This window comes from Stenella coeruleoalba, assembly GCF_951394435.1.
Source record: "Stenella coeruleoalba genome assembly, chromosome: 9".
Lineage (NCBI taxonomy): Eukaryota > Metazoa > Chordata > Mammalia > Artiodactyla > Delphinidae > Stenella > Stenella coeruleoalba.
Genome location: NC_137155.1, coordinates 10,077,226 through 10,098,788, shown reverse-complemented (window position 1 = coordinate 10,098,788; position 21,563 = coordinate 10,077,226). Strand labels below are relative to the sequence as shown.

The 21,563-nt window shown below is 41.1% G+C and overlaps 1 protein-coding gene across 1 annotated transcript in view; it reads left to right on the top strand.

Moving 5' to 3' along the window:
• The window catches only part of HECW1 (HECT, C2 and WW domain containing E3 ubiquitin protein ligase 1), a 447,453-nt gene that overhangs the window by 221,538 nt on the left and 204,352 nt on the right, over positions 1-21,563 (top strand). Inside the window, exon 4 of the mRNA XM_079931428.1 lies at positions 8,390-8,484. Coding sequence (XP_079787554.1) covers positions 8,390-8,484 — 95 coding nt within the window. The remainder of the gene's footprint in view (positions 1-8,389; positions 8,485-21,563) is intronic.

Below are 21,563 nucleotides of genomic sequence, written 5' to 3'. Positions count from 1 at the left end.
CCACTAGGGAAGCCTTGGATATTTTCAATCAACCTATGCTCCACTTTACTAACCCTCTTTCTGCTGTATCTGATCTGCAGCTAACCCCACGTATGGAGCTCTTAATTTCAACTCTTTGGTTCTTCAATAATTAAATCCCCATTTGATTCTTTTCTGTTGGTTCTAATTTTCTGGCAAAGTCTGCACTTCATTTTCTGCATGTATAAAATCATAGTTTCATTGAGGTCTTTGTCTAATGACTTCAATATCAGGATCCTAGTTCCATTTTCTTTCTTGCTTTTGGTCATTTGCTTCTGTCTCTTATCATACTTGGTGATTTTCAGTTGCCGTAAACTGAGTGTGGAATATTGTAGATACTTTGGCAATGGCATCTTCCCTCAGAAGATTTTGCTCTTCCCTCAGTGAGCTTGTTGGGGTGCTGGTGGCCTTGACCCAATAAGAGGATGAGCTTAGTGGAGTGAAGAACAGTCTTGGTAAGCCTCAGTCTCCCTTTAGCTCGCCCTCTTCCTAGAGATCCCTCTCCAGGTCTTTCATGGAGAACCGAGGGTTTTCACCTGGAACCCTTCCGTGACTCTCCCTGCCAGGTCTCCTCAGCACCAAGAGACAGAAGATTTCGGCTCACTTTTCAGACGTTTTCATGATGCAGGATTCAGCAAATGTCTGAGGGGAAACCAGCTGGGTACTTGAGGTCTCTGGTCCTTCACTCTGGCCCCAGAGGGCCACAGCAGCTCTGCTGGTTTCCCTGCCACCAGGACAAAGGGACTGCAGGTAATCAGCTCGTCTCACCAGTACTCCGTCGTCTAGAATTTGTGGTCCTTGTTGCTTCCATTATTCTGCAGTGCTTTAAATATTTTGTTTTTAAAAAAAGCTTATCTAGTTGGCAGCAGAAGCATTAATCTGCTACAATTACTCTATCCTAGCAGGAAGAGGAAGGCTCTAATTGCCTTTTAGCAAACACTCCACATGCGGTGATCCCAGAGAACAGAAACACTGTCTAGGGGGTGATAATAACCAGCACTGAAATAGGAAACAAAAAGCATTTATTGGATTGTTTTTGAGTTTGGATTTGGCCTTGTAACACCCGAAATAAGTACTTCCCATAAAGTAAAGTTCTAGCATCATTTCACATAGTGATTCATTTTCATCAATCTCCCACATTTGCTGTGGTACCATATTTGAAGCATTAACAGGATTTATGCTGCTGTTCTAAATAGGAAATTAGTCAAATGATATACAGTTCTTGGTATTAAAAAGACGTACCAGTTAACACAATTGAAAAAAAGTTACAATTAACCATTTTTCATTCAAATAATCATAAGTTAGCTATTAGAGGAGCATGACTTTATCACATGGCAATTTTTATGTTAGGCAAATGTGGAATACCTAAAGATGCAAATATCTTCTCTGCTCATTCAAAATTTATGACTTTATTTTCTTCACTTATTTTCCAATTTTGTACCAAGTGAATATAATTAGTCCATAATACAGCTTTCTATATCATTTCTGGAAGTGCAGATCCAAGTAAGATTATATCTTTACCAAATTACAAAATTTTGACAAATCAATATGATATTCCCTAATATAATAAGGTGACTTTTTTCTGTTAGAGTCATATATTACTTTAATGAGAATTTTACTACAAAAGATATCATCTGAGAACCAAATAGAAACACCATGTCTTTCAGGGCTGTTTATAGGAGAGCAAAGTTTTTTTTGGTAAAACTTAATATGGCTTATACACCTATATAATGTTTTTCTTTTGAATGAGGTATTGGATTCAAGTTGCTGAGATTAAATGTAACGGAACAAACGTGTGTAAAAGGTGACTGCTTCATTTTGGATTTGGTCTAAAACCAGGGCCCCCTGTGTGAGGAGCTTTAAAGCTCTACCTTAATGAGATCTAGCAGGCAATATCAACTTTAAATTAAAATACCTTTCCGATGTTATATCTTTACATATGTAGTAGAATCTGCAATGTTAGATGCCTTGTCAATGCACTGACAAGTGCATTCCGTTTGTTAAGAAGCCCTTCACCCTTCCTTTTGTTTTGATCAAAAGTCACAGCCTTTCTCTAAGCTGCTTATTTCTTAAAACCCATTTAATTCATATTTTTAAATAAAAAACCAAGTACAAGTGAACATACGGCCATGTAGGATAGACTGGGAGGACCTCAGGTTTTATACCATTAATGTTGATTATTTCTTTGAAAGAACTGCTCTTGCTGTTTCCTCTTACTGAAGCTAAATGTTCTTCAGACTCAAAAGTTAATTTATGTCTTATTATTGCATTGCTTCTTGATCTTTTTGATCATTTGAAGATATTGTACTTTCCATTACTCCTTCTAGATTACTACTGAAACTGTTTCTTTCACAGTGATGATAGCTTCTTGAGTTAAAATTGGGTTTCCTGGATTTGGGGATGTGGTTTACATTTGTCTCACGTCTATTTTGCAAATGAAATATTCATAGACTTACGTTCATTGTTCTTGCTAAAGAATGTTACTTACATAGATACTTTGGTTCCTTTTACACAAATAAGTGATTCACAGTGGAAGACATTTCGCTAATGCAGTGATCCATATGTCTGTCTAGTTTATCAACTCTGATCACACTTCTGTTCATGAGATTTGGGCATTTCTGCACTGCAGACATTGTAACATATGGATAGTTAAAAACTTGCTATGAAGTTCAGATGTTTGTGGTGCTTCAACCTGTGCAATGTCCGGATAGCAACAGGAGTAAGCACCTTATTCTTAACGAATACTTTTACCAGTTGCAGAATTCTCTGTTGACAGTTATTTTCTTTCGGCACTTTGAAGCTGTCATTCCTTTCCCTTCCATTGTTTCTGTTTATGTTGAGAAGTCATCTGTCAGTCTAACTGTTGCTCCTGTGAAGGTAACCTAGCTCTTTTCTTCATTGGCTGATGAAGTGATCATTTTTCTTCTTTTTTGAACTTTTACAGTGATGTCTGGTTGCTGTGTTCTTTCTGGATTCATAGGGCTTTTTGTATCTATAGCTTGATGTCTTTCATAACTTTTGGAGAATTTTTAACTTTAGCACCACTGTCTCTCTCTTCTCTTTTTGGATTACAATTTACAGGTATTTTAGACCACCCCTAGTATCACATATGTTTACTATTTCTCTTCAATATTTTATATGCTTTTTCTCTGCATGCCTTATTCTGGATTTCTTTTTCTGACCTATGTTCCAGTTTCCTAAGTTTTCTCCTGTATTTTGTTAAATCTGCTTTAAACCCACCCATGGAGTACACTATTTCAAAATTGTAGTTTTACAGATCCAGAATTTTCTGTTTTGTTCTTTTATAGAGTCTTCATTATTTGCTGATATTTTCAATCTTATATTTTATTTCTTTGAATGCTTTAAATATATGATCATTAAAGCTTGTGTCTGATAACTCCGATATCTGAAAACCCTATAAGTCTATTTATAGTGCCTGGTCTTTCTATTGGTATTTTTACCAGTAGAAAAATACTCTGCATGTGCCTGATCAATTTTAGTTGAAAACTGGACACTGTACATGAAAACTTATGGAGATAATTTGAGGCTTAGAATGGGTTCTTTTCCTGCTGAGAGGATCTGCATTTCCTTCTGGGCTATACCTAGCAATCCAGAATAACCTCAATTGAATTTCAAGACTTAAAATGATTTGAAGGGCCAGGGCTGGTGTATTTCTCTGGTATCTGTTCTGCTGTTCAGGGCTCCAACTTGAATTGTGAAGGACTTAGCAGAGTCCTCCTCTTTGGCAGGCTCTGAACTCTTTTAAGTTTTTATCCCCTTAGCCCTGCAAGTCTGTCGAAAGTTCTTTTCACCTTCCCAGCCTCTCAGTGCATTTTTCTGGAATCAGCACAGCCCCCCCACCAAGGGAAACAGCAGAAGTTTTCTTCTTCTGGATCTTGTCTTCAGTATTTTCCATTGTCTTGCTAGGTCTCTGATGTCCTCAGGCTAGGATTTCCAGTTTTAGGAGGAAACAATTACTGGATTCCTAATAAAATTTGAATTTGAGATAAACAGTGAATACTTTTTTTAGTTTTTTGTCCATTGTAATAATTGGGACAGACTTATACTGAAAACTTATTCCCTGTTTATCTGAAACTCAAATTTAAGTGGGTGTCCTGTATTTTATCCAGCAATCCTACTTCAGGCAGATTTATTTCCATATTTTTCCAGCTTGTCTAGATGTTCTCTGAATTACCTAGTACATCATCACTCAAAGTGGAAGTTCACTTTTGCTAGCTGGTCAACAATCTAGCATTATTAAAAAAATTTTTTTAGAGACAAATTACCAAATGAAAAGTTAATATGTTTGCTGAAATCCTAGCTGCCATGAACTACATGTGTGACCTTGTATGAGTGGCCTTACATTTTGGCCTCATTTTCCTTAGATGTAAAATAAGAATGATAGATGACATTTATTGAGGCCTTGTTATATGCCAAGTATTGTGCTAAGCACTTTTTTAAAAGGTTAATAATAATTACCTGTACTTCACAGGGATTTTGTGAGGGCCAAATTAGAAAATAGTATGAATGGTCTGGTGCATACTAAGAGCTAATTAACTGTTAAGACCAATTTGTTATACTTTTTAAACTAAATCAAATATTACACTTACACCAGGGCTACTACCATCATTACATACTGATGTCTCAAGTGCTACAACAGGCCTACTAATCCCTAAAAAATGGAGAGGAAGAAAAACGATAGTTTTCTTGTTTCTTTAAGTGATACTATAAGTAAAGTGAAACAGTCTATACTTTTTGAATACATGCCCACCCCATAAAAATTACAGTTGTAAACACACAAATTTGTAGAGGTAGAAACTTCAGTATCATTCCACTTTGTGAATGAGCTGGTCACTCGTGCCCAAATCTGAAAACAAATCATGTGCCAGGCAAAAGCAACCAAAACGTGATAAGGAGATCTATTGCAGGTCCACCATTAATCCACGAGATTTTAAGATGTCAACCTCTTCCTCTGGAAGGGCAAGGACTACACCCATTGGTGAGTGGAGTAGGGGCTGGATTTCCACCCCCTACTCACCCCTCGGTTGGACAACTTTATGTAGGACATGCCTGAACAACTATACAAGACAGTTCTGTTGACGGTAAATGAATATACGATGAAGAAGGGCAGCTCTTATGTGTTGACTACTTCATGCATACTAGGCTTCACACATTATTCCATTTGCTGTGTACAACAGTCATACATGAAACAATACATACGAAGCTGGCAATGGTATCACCATTCTACATTAAATCTAAGACCCAGAGAGTCTATATAACTTACTCTGTTAATGACGGGCAAGTCAAGAACTGGACTTACATCGATTTGTTCCCACATTCCTACTCTTTCCTTAGATCACTGTGCCTTCCTAAACTTCTGTTACTACATACATAATGACTCAAATAAACAATAAAAACTATTATAACAGAGATGCCTTGTGTTCAGACTTTGAGGGGATTTTTGAATTATTATCATTTTAACTAGAAAAGCAGAGGAAGATAGAACTACCTACCATAGGTCTCCTTAGATGAAGTATCTGAAATAATAACCAACAACCCTCTAATATTTCTTGGCCTTTGAACCTTGATACTTTTCTCAGAGGCAGCAGTAATAGCGAAAATGTAGCAATGTCTTTATCTATACTTGAATCTATTCCAAAAGTCATGTAATATTAGGCCATAGAAAATTCTCTGTGAAGAATTAGGACCCACCAGGACACTGTACCTGCTCCTGGGTTAACAGTAAGGCAGTGGAGTCAATCAAATGAAACCAGTAGTTCATCAGTCATTTTTTAACAGGCATTTATAGAGAATCCCTACGCTACATGACACCGGAAATATAAAGATAAATAATATTTAGTCTCCTTCTTCTGCAAAAACTCAGTGTGGGGCTAATCCAACAGACCAGTTGAATGTAACTGTCACCGAAGTAGCGTGGAGTTTTGCGAGGTGAAGTAATCTTAATCCATACCACAAATCACTTGTATATTATATTTTTGCATGTGTTTTAACATTTGTGGGTGACTTCCCTTCAGAGCCCATCCCTAAATAAGAAATTTTAAATAATTTAATATCTCTTTCAAGACTAAATAGGGAATCATTTTAAATTACAGTTTATAATATAATTACAATTATTTAGATTCAATAAAAGGAAGATCCATTAATAATCAAGTTGCTAAATACTGGAACAGACTCTTAAAAAGCTTAGGGAAAAAATACAACCTTTGCCAGTGATTTTGCAGAAAAAGATTACAATACTTTGAAGGTTTCCATGCATTCTTGGCTCTAAACATGAACTGACCTGCTCACCTAGCAAAAGGATTCAATACAAGACTGTCTATAATTTCCCTGACCTTTTTACTCCAAGGCACTGGAATAATTTTCTTTGACAGGAAAGCTAGTACTGCCTTTCCAGGATACCTGTTATATATAATTTCCTTCTGTGCAACTAAACTTGAGGTGAGGTCATTCGGTCCCTCCATGCCGATCTCACTGGCACCTACAGGCAGAGTAACTCGTATTCTGAACTGCACTGACTCGGTGTGGTTACCTGGCCATATAGCTCGCTGCTCATGGTCCCCGCATGATCCCTAACCTACAAGATACCTGCCTCTCAGGCTGAGACAGTAGTAGATCTAGGTCTGTAGACCTAGTGTGGGGTGCCTTGGAGAATATGGAACTAAGTTATAAGATTGTCCACCAAGAGCTTAAAAGGCAATCACAGATATGCAAAATCACTGCAGGGAAAGAATGAAGGGAGGAAACAAAAAGTACTGATATATGTAAAGTAAGAATATGTCCACTAAAAGGTAAACACCCAGACATCATCCAGGCAGTGGGAAGTCTTAACAACTACAATTCAATCGATTAAAAAAAAAAACCTAAATACAAATGTCTAATTAAGATCTGATAAACCATGTTTAATCTCACTAGTAAATAAATGATATAAAAATGAGATGCTATCTTAGAGATGATCAGAGTTACATTTTCTGGTGGAAGTACACAGCGCTTTTTGGAAAGCAGTTTGGCCACAGGAAGGGAGAATCCTTAAAATAGTCCTATCTTCTAAGGAAGAATATTGCAATTCTCGTATCATTTATATGATATATAGAAAGAAACCTTTCCACGTTAGCTAGGTTTAGGTTCAACTACATGTAATAGAAAATCCAAAATAACAACAGCAAACAACATAACTGTGATCTACGAGCAAGGCTACAAAACGTAGTTCTTTATCTGGGCATTACCACCCAAAATAAAATTGAGATTCAGTCATTAAGGAGGAAAGGGAGAATGAGTTTTGATAGAGAAGTAGCAATTTTTGCTCCATTATCCTAGAGAGCAAACTTGAACTTAAAAATAATTTTCAAAAAGACATTAATTTTAAGGGAAAAATCCCAAATTTCCAAGATCAGGGAAGTATTTCCAAGTTACAGATTGATTCAATGATTCCATAGAACAAGCAATGTTATTTACAAAGTTTGGAATTAGTAGTTGAAAATGCTTATTTAATAATGTTGATTTCAAAAAAAGATTAAAATTCATTATTAAAGTTCATACACTCAAGTATGCAAAAAAAAACCCGTAGAAGATTTTTTATACTTTTCTGCATTGTCCATATTTTCCGTAATGAACATTAAAATGCTTGCTAAGAAAACTGTAGACATTAGTTATAAAAACATTATAATTGGAGACAAATTCCCACATTTGAGAACCAGGACCTCTAACTGGAGATTCCTCATGTTGTTCCAAACAAAATTAATGTAAGGGACTAAGACAAAGCCTGGTAAATTTTTCAAATTTAAAGAAGAACATGCTATAAACAGTAAATTGGGAAAAGGAGGTCACCTTCCAATGAACCAAACTCAGGTTGGCCACAGATTCTTTTCTGTACAAAATGCCAAAAAGTTACGGAGTTTCAGCATTATTGTCTAGTCATCGTCATCAGAAAATATGGCTCTCATCCGTGTATTTCCATAACTTCTCAGAGTCTTCCTTCAGATCACCAAGATGCTAATCACAGTGAATTCAATAACAGAAAATTACAGAAGAAACAGATTGGTACCACCTGAAATCTTAGAACTGAGAGTTTAAAAGCAATAACTTCTGATGGGATAGGATGGATGCTGAGAAGTCTACATGATGGATTTAACTTGGGTACAAAATGCTAAAACCAAAACAATTTTGGATGATGGATTTTCAGAAAGAAGTTGGACCTGTTCATGAAGCCACCAGTGAAGCAGGGTTACCAGGTGTGGCTGCCTGACTCATGGGAGGAATTGGGTAGAAGTTCCTGGGGGAGTCCTCTCTGGCCATGGCTTCTCTTCCTGGATTATACCCTACTTCTCAGTACCATTTTATTTTTGTCTTTCAGCTGAAACTAAGATCTGCTTCAAATACTACCATGGAGTGAGCGGAGCCTTGCGAGCCACCACCCCCAGTGTCACCGTCAAAAACTCAGCAGCTCCTGTAAGTCCTGTGTCCTCCTCTTTGGTCAGAACTAACTCTGGCGCTTCTTTACTTTCCTGCTCTGTTCGTATGTTTTAGTGTGTGTGTGTGTTGGGCGTAGGGGTGTGCACACACATATGGAGATATGTTGATAGATTATAAATAGGTAGACAGACAGACAGATAGAAACGCATCTCAAAATCCTGAAGAGGAATGAGATCCGAAGTAAACTTATTAGAAGGCACACATACCACTCGTTGTTAGAGGAATGTCAGGCTTCAGTAGATAGCCAGATATTTCTAATAGACTCATGCGTAATAGCAGTGAATGATAAGTCTCTTTGGGACACATTTTTTTTTTAATTCCTTGGTGTTAAGTATTTGAATTTCTGTATATTTCAAATTTTTTAGGCTTTTAAGTAAATTTCTGGAATAGAATTTATGATTTTAGACTGATTTTAGTCATAGGATTATAAGATGACAGACCTAGAAAAGACTAGAATCTCTGATCCTTTTTTTTCTTTATATAAATGAGGAAAGTGTGCCCAAGGAACTCAAGTAATGTACCTAGGGTCACACAGTTAGCTAGCTGTAGATCAGGCATTTAAATCACACCTTCTGTTCCCTACTTTGTGGCTCTGCTTAGTTCTATGGTGATAAATGCCATCTTTTCCTCAATTACAGCTAGTTTTTACCTCTGTTGTGCTTCTTACCTTAGTTCTCAATACATCAGATGAGGCTAGCTGAAATCTCCTTACAAACGGCATACCTTTTCCTTTCATGTAACTTAAAAATGACTGACTTGGGGAGGCTGAACAAAAACCACTGAAGACTTTGTCACGCTAGTGTAAGTAAAAAAGATTTGGGTCTTTCTCCTATGTAAAAAAGAGAGAGAGAGAGAAAAGGAAGAAAGAGAGAAATTCAAATGAAATGTTAATGATTCAGAAAGAATTTCGGCTCTAAAAGATACTATTTGCTGTTTCACAAGTCATTTCTTCCATGTGCTGAAGAGGATTGTATTGAGTCCTTGGTGGGAGCAGTAAGACAAACAGGCTTGAGGACCAGGAACCCATCTGCTTCCATTCTTGCAGATGGAGCAGAACTGGACACCGGGCTGGGGCAGAAGGAGGGTGGGAGTGGACAGGGCTTCCCGTGAGGGGACACACAGCGGGAGGGGCAGGGAGAAGCAAGGGAGGTGCCAGACACACTTTTCCCTGACCCCACCATTTCTCCCTACGCTCTCCCTGCAAACTGGAATGTGATGTCTGTCATTTTACTGGGTGGGTCAGGACTCTGAGTGTGAGAATCTGAGGAAGTATCCCCAGAGTGCCAGACCCCCATTTCCAGACGCATTTGTAAGGTCCATCTTCCAAAGAGCGTACACAGAAAAGCTGAAGCATGTTGCCAGCTGTTCAGGCCGGAGCGAGGGCTAAATGGAGGCAGTGAAGCTGGGTCTGAATTGAACCAGAGGCGAGGTGGATTGAGGTGGACAAAGCAGGAATGCACTGAACACACAAGAGAGAAGGAAGAGGCTGGAAGTGGAGTCTAGGTGGTGCAGACGCAGGCTTGCAGCTTTCCCCTGGCAGGCTTGGCCGGGGCAGAGGGTAATCTTCCCACTGCCTCATCGGTGATGAGTCCTGTGGCAGAAGAGAGCATGCATTTTCCTGTAAGAGAGTATTTTAACGTGCATTTGGGTTCTGTAATAGTTAAACTCTTGGTGGACGTTATCGTTCTGTACCATGGTGTACTTTTCAAAGGCACTTTACTTGCAGTATTCTAGGTGATTCACAGCACAGCTGTGAGACAGGCGGGAAGCATTTTTTGGTTAAGTGACCATGGGCTATATGCTAGTGGAGCTTAATTAAATCTAGCCTTTGCTTTCTGCAACTCAGTTCAGTGACTGATGTAATCTAGCAGACTTCCAGGTTGAATAAGCCTTTGCAGTTTGGTATGGGAGTTAAGCTCACTGTTTCTAAGCAGAAATGGCTGTTCAAGTTTTCCAAAATCAACTTGTCAATAAACTTGGAGTATCCATGCTTAAATTAGGATGTCTGGTGCTGCACTAATCTCTTATGAAGAGTTGTTTCTCTATGGCCACAATATCACGTCCCGAAAGTCATTGTGTGAGTTTGTGGCACTATGCTAAAACCGTAATTCTTTGAAAAGGAAGGAAAAGATTCCCATTTTCCTTTAGTATAACGAGCACTTCAGTGCTTTGAGCAGAACAGGGTCTCTGTTGTGTGTTTCTTTTCTCATTTCCCTTTATCTTTTGCCTTTGTTCTACTGACATCTGTTGAGGTCCCTGTGATAAAAAGAGGTTGTCATTTATCTTTCAGAGGCTCTCATTTATTTATTAGTCTTAATTGTATATCAGAATCTGTGATGAGGAAGGGTCATAGAGGTCCATGTCATATAAGCTGCATCATAGAGAAGGCATAGTTATTCTGTTATAAATGATAATACTGTCTGAAATGTCCAGTACTGGAGTATGAAAACCCACTGTGCTGTGTGCAGAGAAATCAGTGAGTTGGTGCCTGCAACCCCTGGGAAGGCTTTCAGAGGAGGTGGTGTGCAGGCTGAGTCAGCCAGCACGAATAAGAAGCGCTTTGCCAGGTTTGGAAGGGAAGTAAGGCCCAGCCTGGACAGCATGTGCAAGATCACAGGGGTATGAAATGTCACAGGCCTGGTGGGGAACAGACCTAATTGTGTCAGGTCTAAAGAACATATAACTTACTTCATTTTCTCCATATATCACCCTGCATTTTGTTTTTCATGGATTTTATCTTACTGGGAGCACTTAGCATATGCTTTATATTTTTCTTCTATTTTCTGTAGAAAATCATTTTCAAAAGTAAGCTCTTCCTCTCAATATTTTTGTCCAGGCTCTCTTCCCTTTGTGCTTCACAGTCTCTGAATAAGCCTCTGATAGTTTTCTCCCCTCTCCATTTATACATCAAGGGACAGAAATCTATGCATAAATAGTCCTCAGCTCAGTGCACTTTCCACTGTGTGAGCCTTCAAGCTTCTCCCTCCAGGTCTGTGTCTCGACAGGAGGTTTATACATCCGCCCTTCCCTCTGTGGGACCATCACACATCCTCTGATAGGTGGGCATCTTCTGGATGGGATGAGGGCGCTCCCTCTGCCTGCTGGGTTCTCCCATAGTGCGGAGACTCAGACGCATCCGTAGCTGTTCTCAGTATAAGTTCAAAGTCCTGAGCCTCGTTTCCAAGACTTGCTCTGAGGAGCAATCACTTGGCAGTGCAGTGGCCGCCACATTTCCCTTGCCCCCAGCAGTGCTGAGACCTGGGGACTAGACCTCTGGACACAGAAAATAGGTGGCTGTTGGAGCGATGACACCTGCAAGCCCAGGGGGCGGGGCCCAAGGAGCGGGGGAGAGACCACTAGAGTGAGGGGGCAGGCAGAGGATGGAATGTTCCTACCTTCTCTGGGGCCAAGTGTTGAGGGTCCCCCAGATTGAGAGGCCAGACCATGTGTAGCCCAAGAATGTATCTCTTACTCTGTCTTCACCAATGTTAAAAATTGTGGAAATCCCTTCAGGATTTCATTATGCTGGATGTTTCTTGTCCTTACTTCACATTGCTATTGTCTATCTATTTACATAGTCTGTACTTCTAGAAATTGGAAGTGGACGTTTCAAGTTTTTCTTCTTCTTCCACCATTTTCATCTAGTGTCTCTGAAACCAAGCTTTTGATAATAATTGAACAGCATAAAGTTCAAAGTAAAGTTCTCTGCCAAAACTTGAAATATCTTTCTGTGAGTTCATGTTCACAGATTCATTTGCTTTGTCAGACCCCTAAGCAAAGGTAGAGTCGATATTCTCAAAAAAAAAGCAACTCAATAGGACATTTCCTTGGGAATATAGGTTAAAGTCCATACTCTAGGGTAGGATCAGGTCAGGATTTTCCTCCACAGATAGTCTGGGTCTCCTGCGACAGACAAATAGGTGATTAATAACCCCCAAACTCTAAGTCATTAAGGTTGGCAATAGTAATATTTGTCTTGAGAGTTTTAAAAGCAGATCTTTCAAAACGTATTTTAAATCATAATAAAGCAGCTGTGGAACAGCGAACTTAAAGTTATGAAACCAGCTGGAAAACACTCCAACAAAATTAGTTGCAGAATTAATTCACAGGTGACTGATGTGACCAGCCATCTAGAATCGTTAGAACATAAGCCAGTGAATTTGGAAGGCACCTGGGTTTTGTAATAAATGATCGTGTGCCCTTGTATTTGGCAGAGATTAAGTGGCAAGACCTGTTGCCAATGGAAGGTGCTCTTGGTGACCATCAATCACAATGTATCATCCATTGGGGATGAAGGTCTCCCAATTTACCAAAGGGTCCCCTTCATCCTGTGTGTCCACATAGAGTCTCAACTTCACCCCAAAATGTGTCAAGAGGGAGAATCAAAAAAATTCATGAAGGAGCAGAGAGTTTATCTTCTCTTTTTAACAGGGACGCACTGTACTACTCTAGGGAAGGGGGCCCCAGCATTGAGATCCTCCAGAGACTGGCCAGTGATCTTCACAGCCCCCGAGTCAGAGACAGCCTTAAACAAACTTCTGGACAGAAGCATTTCCTAACAGTTATTTTTTCACCATTTCAGTTTTTAATCAGTTATGCTGTGTAAAGAATCGCCTCTACACAAGGAAAGAGGAACTTGAGGAAAGTTTAGATCCATTTTCCTTAAATCATCAGACAACAGTGCCTCGTGAGGATTTAGTCAGAATCAAGCCTTTCGTGATCTCACCAGATTCATGCCATACAGTCATATCATATTCTTAAATCTGCCCTCATTTCCAGTCCTGATCTGGAAACCTGGTCCCATGACATTTTGGGAAGATGACATGATATTTTTTTTATGACTTGGATTTTGTAATAGCCATAGGAGCCTTTTATGAACTTATTCTGTTTTGCCTGTTGCCTCACCAACACATTCATTATTTCTTTTTTGCCGCATGTCAAACCAGGCACTAAAAAGGAACTTCATCGGCAATCCTATGATAAGACAAAAGTCTAGGACTCAGTCCCTAATATTCTGAAAATTGGTTTCTGAATGAAATAATCCGTTACACTAAGACTGCAAGAAGTCTGAAGCAATTGCACAGTATAATATTCTAATTTTTCATTTCTTTCTTTCGTGTATATTTCTGTTGGACTTTCCTTAGGGGAGAATTTAAGGGAATATTTGGATTTGTAGAAGCTATTAATCATATGCTACAGATGAAACATGATCAGTGTAAAGTCAAGTGCTTAAGCTAGAATTGCACACATGATTTATTTACATGCAAGGGATCAGTGTTGCCCAGACATTTACTGGTGAGCCTTAGCATGGTTTTGTGAGGCAGTATTTGACAAGATCTCCGGGCTATTGTAGCTTTAAATTCTGTCTCCATTCCACAAAGCCACGGGTGGAATGGGAATGGAGTTTCTAAGGGGGATAGAGAGGTTGACAGATATTGACAGAACATATAATTTCTTCTAGCTGAGAATCCACAGCCCCATTTCATCTCACTCCTAATTTAGCAAAGTGATTTCTGGTGCTCAGAGTCTCCTGCCTCTGATCCTCTTTCCCCAGGACCCACTCCCACCTCCTCAGCACCTACCCCCCTGCCAGTACATGCAGTCCTCTGATCCCCCAACTTTGGAGGTCTGCTTAGCACAGTTATTTCGTGCATCTTTGTGTAGCCTGTGGCTTCAATAATTTTTTTTAGTAAATATGTGTGAGTGAGCTCCTCTGTGCTAATGACTAGGTATAGAAAACTGAACAAGATAAACCCCCATCCTCATGAAGCCACCTGCCTGGGATGGGACAAGTGAGTAGTGGGGAGACAGATGAGAAAAGAGGCAATGACAAAGGACTCTTCCATGTGCCGTGTTAGTGGACCTATAGGACGCTTTGGGAAGAGCAAGGATGGGCAGGCCCAGAACATGATGGAGGGCTTTCTAGATGGAATAAACCCAGTCATCTGCACACCATAGCCGTGATTCCTGATCAAGCCCTTTATTTTGTCTATGCCAGTTTAACCCAGAGTGTGGGGATCTGCTATTCACATGTGTAGCTTCAGCAAAAGTCCCTTGAGGTTTTGATTAAACTAAAGCAGGGTGATATTTAGATACTTGTATTTTGGTTAACACATCAGATGGACTCACTCTTCCACAAGAGAAAGAAGCGGAAGGGAAGTCACTGCCACGACAGGCATCCTCTCTTGGAGGATTTACCCAGGCCCTGCCCACAGTCACCCCTCCCTAAGAGGCACCCCAGAAGTTCAGATCCCATCCTGGCCCAAGATTAAGAAATTTGTTCAGTTTTAGGGGAAGAGGTTCAAAGTTCACTCTAACGTGGTATTTTGGGGTCTTGAGTCTGGAGTTGTTGTTTCCTGATAAAGTTTCCCCACCAGCCTCATTTCAGCTTAAACAACAGATGTTTATTTCTCACAGTTTTGAAGGCTGAAGTCCAAGATCAAGGTGTCCGTAGGGGTGGTTTCTCCTGAGGCCTCTCTCCTTGGCTTGCAGACCACTGTCTTCTCACTGTATCCAGAAATGTCCTTTTCTCTGTGTGTCTGCGTCCCTGGTGCCTCTTCCTCTTCTCATAAGGACACCAGTCCTATTGGATTAGGGCCCAACCCTAAAGACCTCATTTAACCTTAACTACCTCTCTAAAGGCCCAATCTCCAAATACATTGGGAGCTAGGGCTTAAATATATGAATTTGGCGGGGGGACACAATTCAGTCCATAACAGAGACCCGCTGTCTCCTTGGGTTGACTTGACAAAGTCTATCCCAGCCATCTGCTGCAGTCTCTGTGCTCCAGGAGTAATCATTCATCTATCTATCTTTTAACTGTTATTAGACAGACAGACACACACACACACACACAGGATTTGATTCTAATTTTCTGGGACTCTTAATGAAACAACACTGGAGAAGACCCCTGATCTAAAAGAGCCAGTCCTGTCTCCCTGGTCATATAAATATAAATATATACACACTTATATATACACATATATGTTTATATGCAGTTATATATATATATAATTTTATTTTATTTTTATTTACATGAACTTGATCATTTCTACACAATCCAACAAAACAAACATATACTCATCCATTACAATACTTAACCATGAAACACGAGAGATTTTTTAAACTAAAATGAGGACCAAAATAAGTATATAGGATGTCACCATTTTTAACACTTTAAAAATACGCAAATAATATATGCTCTTTGGAAATATTTATAAACAAAGAGAAAAAAATCACCCATAATCCTACCACTCAAAGAGCCTCAGGAACTTGCAGAAAGGAAGGACTTTTGATTGACTCTGGCCTTGGAGACAGCATTTGGAATAAGGTTAACAAGTGTCACAGCGAGAGGGTGGCCAGCCAGTACCTGGCTCCGTGGACCCTCCGGGCCACTGGCACGGTGGCTTTTACACAGAAAGTGTCTGATAAATGGCCATCAGGTTGACAAAAGTCTGGCTGAAAACACTCTGGTTTAAACCCTAAATGGCCTTTCTATAAAAACACTTTTTATTAACATTTCACTGAAAGATAAGAAATCTCAAATTATAAAGATTCCAGATTTGCATCTTTCAGCTCAAGTGTTCAACTCAGCAGTCACACTCCGGGAAAAACATTCCTTCAGGGAAAGAGTCTGAGAGAAGGTAAGTTCTTCCTTCCCAAGGACCTCACAGAGCTGACACAGTAAATTAAATCTGACCTGTGAGTGGAGTGAATGAAGGCAGGGTATCAAGCATCCAGTAGGTCAGAGATACCTGGGATTGGCAGGTAGGGCCCAGGTCCTCCCCACCTCAAGCAGGAAAGTAACCCACTGCCCACACAGGTTGGGATGCCAGCTGGAGAGAAGGGCAGGCCAGGTGGTCTCCTCCCCACACCCAGAGGGCCACCCTCCATTACACCCACCAATTTCAGAGCTAATTAAGAGTTCCACAGTTATCCTGTACAGCAAACTGACATCAGTACTTTTGTCTTTCTTGGTCCATGAGGAGAGCAAAGTTCAGGTTGACTAACGAGCGGATTAACTCTGCTCTCCTCATTTCTTTGGTTCAAAACACATGACCTACAAGACTGACCTGAGGAGCAGAGCCGTCAAATGTGCTTACTCAAGGGTTTGTCGCCCTCCCTGCCCCTCACAATAATTAATCTTGCGTCTGGTAGATCATTAGGTCCTACCCCTTTCAACCACCTGAACTGGGCCCCGAATTTAAGGTACTTTGGCTGCCCGGGGAGTCAGGGCCCACACTTTTAGATCAGGGGTCTTCTCCAGGGCTGTTTCATTAAGGAGTCCCCAAAACTCAGGAGCAAACCCGTGCATTCTGATGCACGGAGATAATTTTTTTCTCCTTTGGAGTTTTCCTGTGTTGCTCTTAACAAAGGTAGCAGAAGCCCTTAAATGGGTGAAGTCCTCAGGCATATGCGAGGGTGTAAAGGCCCCTGTCTGTGTCCAGCCAAGGGGAAGTCGGAATTATCAGGCAGCCCGAGGATCCAAAGCAGAGTCTGCCCCTCGGGATCTTCTTACACCTCCCCCCAGGGCTGTGGACCATTTCCCTGCCCACGTTCTTGACTGCAATTAACTTTTACGAAAAATGGCTGCTCTGTCAGAACCTAAAGAGGACTGCGTTTCACAGGAGGTTAGTAGAACCTTAGCGTTAATGCTTCAGTTCATGGGTACAGCTGTTTGTGCACCCAACTAGGTTCATTTACACGGTCACTAACAGGTTGTTTTAGAGAGTTCCCTGAGATTAACTGGAGCCTTTCTAATTTTATCAGCCTATTTGCGTGTTACGCTTTCAGATTAAAAAAAAAAACTTCCTTGCTTAAAATTGGCAACATTAACCTAAGATTTTTTTTCTTAATCTAGCTACTTGAAGTCATTATTCTTTTTCTTTCCAGACCCTTTCTAGCAATTTCTAAGTCTCTTTAGTTGCCTTTTTTTTAACGACTTAGCCAATCTGAGGTGATTTTGCTTTCCTGGGTGCACAGTGACTACTGGTGAGGAAAGGGGGAGACTTGTCAAGGAGGAGCTTTATTCAAGCAGGAAAATCTAACTTTTCAAAGAGTTCTTTATAACCTGAAACAACCCCGTGGTCTATGGGTGGAGCTCTGTCAGATAACCTGCCTTAGGAAGATTCTGCATTGCGCCCTCAGACATCCCAAATACGCATTGTTGAAATACTTGGAACTGAAAAGAAAGTATGGACAACCTCCATTCCAGGTGTAGGACGTGGGGGTAATTATTGCTTATGGGTGGGGGAGGGGATGCACACACACAAACACTCTGTCTACCTTGTTGGACGTTAGTCCACCTTGTAGGACTAATAAGAGTAGGAAGCGAAGATCACCCTGAAATCCAACAGAACTGGATTCAAATCCCTGCTCTCGGACTTCCTAGCTGTGGGCATTTGAAGGGGGACAAAGGGACCGTTTCAGGCCAGTTGGATACCCAAACCCAACAGTTACATGGGCATTTCTTGCCTCATTCCTTTTTACACTCAGTTGCCACTCTTAGAATCCTTTCTTGAATAATACAGAAAAAGAATGGAATAAAGTAACGGGCAATACCATTTTCTCACCATCTTTCTTCTTAACTCGGGTTGTGCGAATTAAAATGGGACTAATGCCTTTTCTCATTCGCTTAGCAAGCATTTGTTGCCGAATGTTAGAGAAAATACCCCACTGCCCTGTATTTGCCAAACAGTGAAACAGAGATACCAGAAGATGAGTTCATACTCCTGACCATCAGGATTACTCATGTAGAATTAAGGTCCAGAAGTAGTAGTTATGGGTCCAGGGTTCTGTCCTCCACGAGTCTAATCCTGTATGTGAGCACGAGCAAAACTCAGTGACTACTGTTCTTACTACCCAGACTGGTACTATAACATGCAGCTAAGAGATAACTCTGTTATGATTCTTGATGGCTTCCGTATTCATAGAAAAGGGACAATCCATCCCACACTCTGGCTTCTCAGTTCCTAAGGCCAACCTACCTCAGCCGTCGACTCCCGTGGTTCTATTCTAGGTCTTCCCAACACCAGTGACTGCATCGCTTCCAAACTCTCAGATCCAAGTACACCACTCATGGACCATCATCTCTCCCTTTTGCAGCTCGCTTCTTTGCCTGCAGTCTATTGATCTTAACTACATGACTGCACGCATGTTTCACCTCCCTCCTTAGCTGAGATTCCTCCATATATAACTTGCCCCTTTATCTCTCTGTCACGCTCATCTGGCAAAGTCCAACCTTGGTTAAACCCAATTCTGTCTACCCTTTACTTGTTCTAGGCAGCAGAAGAGTCTTTCTGACCACAAATCTCAAGGGCCCTTTAGCACTGCCAGGAAGCACTCACCTTTCCCACATTTAAAGAAGGCTATTTCATAGTTTCTTCTTTTTCCTCAAACCTATAGCACTTGTCCCCTCTCCACCATCAGCAGCTGATGACCTGCCTTCCTTCGCTGAGACAATGGAGGCCATCAGAACCCAACCAACTTGCCTCAGCACTACCCACTCTGCTAACCTGCCTGCACGTGGACTCACAGGCTCTGTTCTTTCTTGTTCCCACCGTCTCAGGTCAACCTCTCTATTTGTGTGCAGGATCCTAGCCCATCTTGCCTTCTAAGAAGCTCTGGTCCTGAGATCTGTCTCCTGCATAGTCAATTCTCCTCTCTGCTGGAACTCTCCCATCTCGTCACGTACCATTTCTGCTCAAAAGTGGTTTTTTTCATACAACATTCTTTCCACAGCCTTCAAGTCCTAGATGGCCTGCTCCCACCTACTGCTGTCTCCTCCTTTTCCACTTACTTTCAGCCTCACTGGTTGTCTTTCCCACCCCTGAATACAGCAAGCCAGTCTGCCCTCAGGGCCTTTGTACTTGATGCTGGGAACATTTACCCCAGGTACTGAAATGGCTTACTCCCCCTCTTCATTAAGGATTTTTCTCAATGTCAATGGCCTCCTCAGAGTGGCCTCCGTAACCACCCAATGTAAAACAGCCTCCACCCACCTGCAGTCACTCTCCAGGCTCCATCATGCTTTGTTTTCACTCATGGTGCTCATGGTGTAATTTCTGTGCATCTGCTCCCCCTATTAAAGTATAGCCTCTAAGGTCAAGGATGCGCCTGCCTGTCCTATTCAGAGCTGTTTCCCGGCACTGGCTAGAACAATACCTGGCATGTGGTAGGCCCTCCATAAAACATTTGTACCCAATAGGCATGGGTCCAGACCCTGGCTCGGCCGCTTAACTTGGTGGCCTTTAGCTTCTCTGAGGCTCAATTTCTGAATCTACAGCAATATAGATGGGTGATAAAAATAGGACACGCTTCATCAGACCGTTAAAAGGTTGTCTGAGGATGAGACGAAATGATGCCATGGATGCGCTCAGCATCTGCCCAGCATGTCGTGAGGATACAGTAAGAATTGATCTGTAGTATGAGTCTCATGAGCTGATCCTGTCACTGTTTCTCTGTGGGTCTCCTTCACCTCTCTGGTTGCAAAATACATAGATTTCAGTGAAGCTAAACGCATATTTAAACAATATACAGAAAGGTTGAAAGTGCCAAAAAGAATGAGTTACTACCCATAATCAAGGGTTTAATTCCTTCATTCAAGATGTTTTCTTTCTTTTTTTTTTTTTTTTAACATCTGTATTGGAGTATAATCAAGATGTTTTCTTTAAAGGAATTCACTGCCCCAAGAATAGTACCTGTGAGATGGATGGATGGTTGGATGGATGGATGGATGGATGAATGAGGAGTAGTTCAAAATGATGCCTGAACTGTGGATTATAGTTTAACATGTGGGAAAAGAACTAGGTCAGAAGTACTACAGATTATTTCTAGTGCCCAAGTGAGTCTTTTGCTTAGAGACCTTGTCTTAGAAAATCACAATGTAGGCAACGAGAGGGTGGACCTCGGCTTCCCACACAGCCCCTGGAAAGGCAGAGGGCGTCGGTATGAGGTTCTCGGATGCTGTCCAGTATTTAAGGAAACAGCAAGAGTTTTCCTGCCATCTGAGAGAAGGGGAGGTACCCACTCATCACGTGATCCAGCAAGTTGTAGAGAGCAGGAGCCTCCACGATGCATTTGGGGGTAAGGCAGCTGCTGCTGTGAGGGGATGAGGGCCCTGAGGTGGCAGCGTGCCTGGGGGCTAACAAGCCCATCCGTGGACCTTAGTGGGCTTTGCTTAACTTCTCACGGAAGATGAGTATCCCTGTGCCATGTCACGGGACGACAGACATTGCACTAGAGAGAGACACACATTTTGCCTAGAACCTAGGTATATTTTTCCATGGGAATACATCTTAGAAATTTTAAAGCAAGTCAATGAGGGGGGAATGGTTTACATGAAAGCAAAATCATTTTATAGGCATCTTTTCAGGAACATCTTTCATTCTGTGAGGAGTAAATATTGTTGCAGTCTCACCACACACTCTTGCGGATGAACCGTGTGCATCCCTCCCCGGGTGATCCCTCACGTTGCCTGTCTATTCAGTCAGAGGGAGTGGGTGGCTGCAGAGAGCTCTGTGCAGAATGCAGTCCCTGTCTTTCACTGAACAGACTGTGTGATCCAGATGGAAAGGCAGCTGACATACTTCCTATGATCTAACTCACCCAAAGGTTTTGCAGTTCATTAATTTAAAAGCTGTTTTTAAAAAGTAGAATTAAAGCATTTTTTCCCTCCAACCTCATAGACTTAGATGCAAAGACCTAATTCTTGTCACTCCTCCATCCTTAGCTGGACTTGCTGGTGGTAAAGGACAAAACCAGCATCTGAAGGACAGTGATTTTGAGGAAGTTCATAATCTGTAAAAAAGAGATGCTAAATTTAAAGAGAGTACAAAGAAATAGATAGTCCAAATAGGGACTCCTTTCTTTTCCTCAACACCCTCTTCCAATCAGTCACCAAATTCCATCCATTTATCATCCAATGGTACAAGCCTCTGCTCTGCCCTCCTAACCATACTGTCAAGGCCCTCTTTAGGGTTTGCCTGGACCATTACAGCTGTCTCCAAATTAGTCCTCTGCCTCTATCTTGTGCTTTCTAAATTCATGGTTCTCAG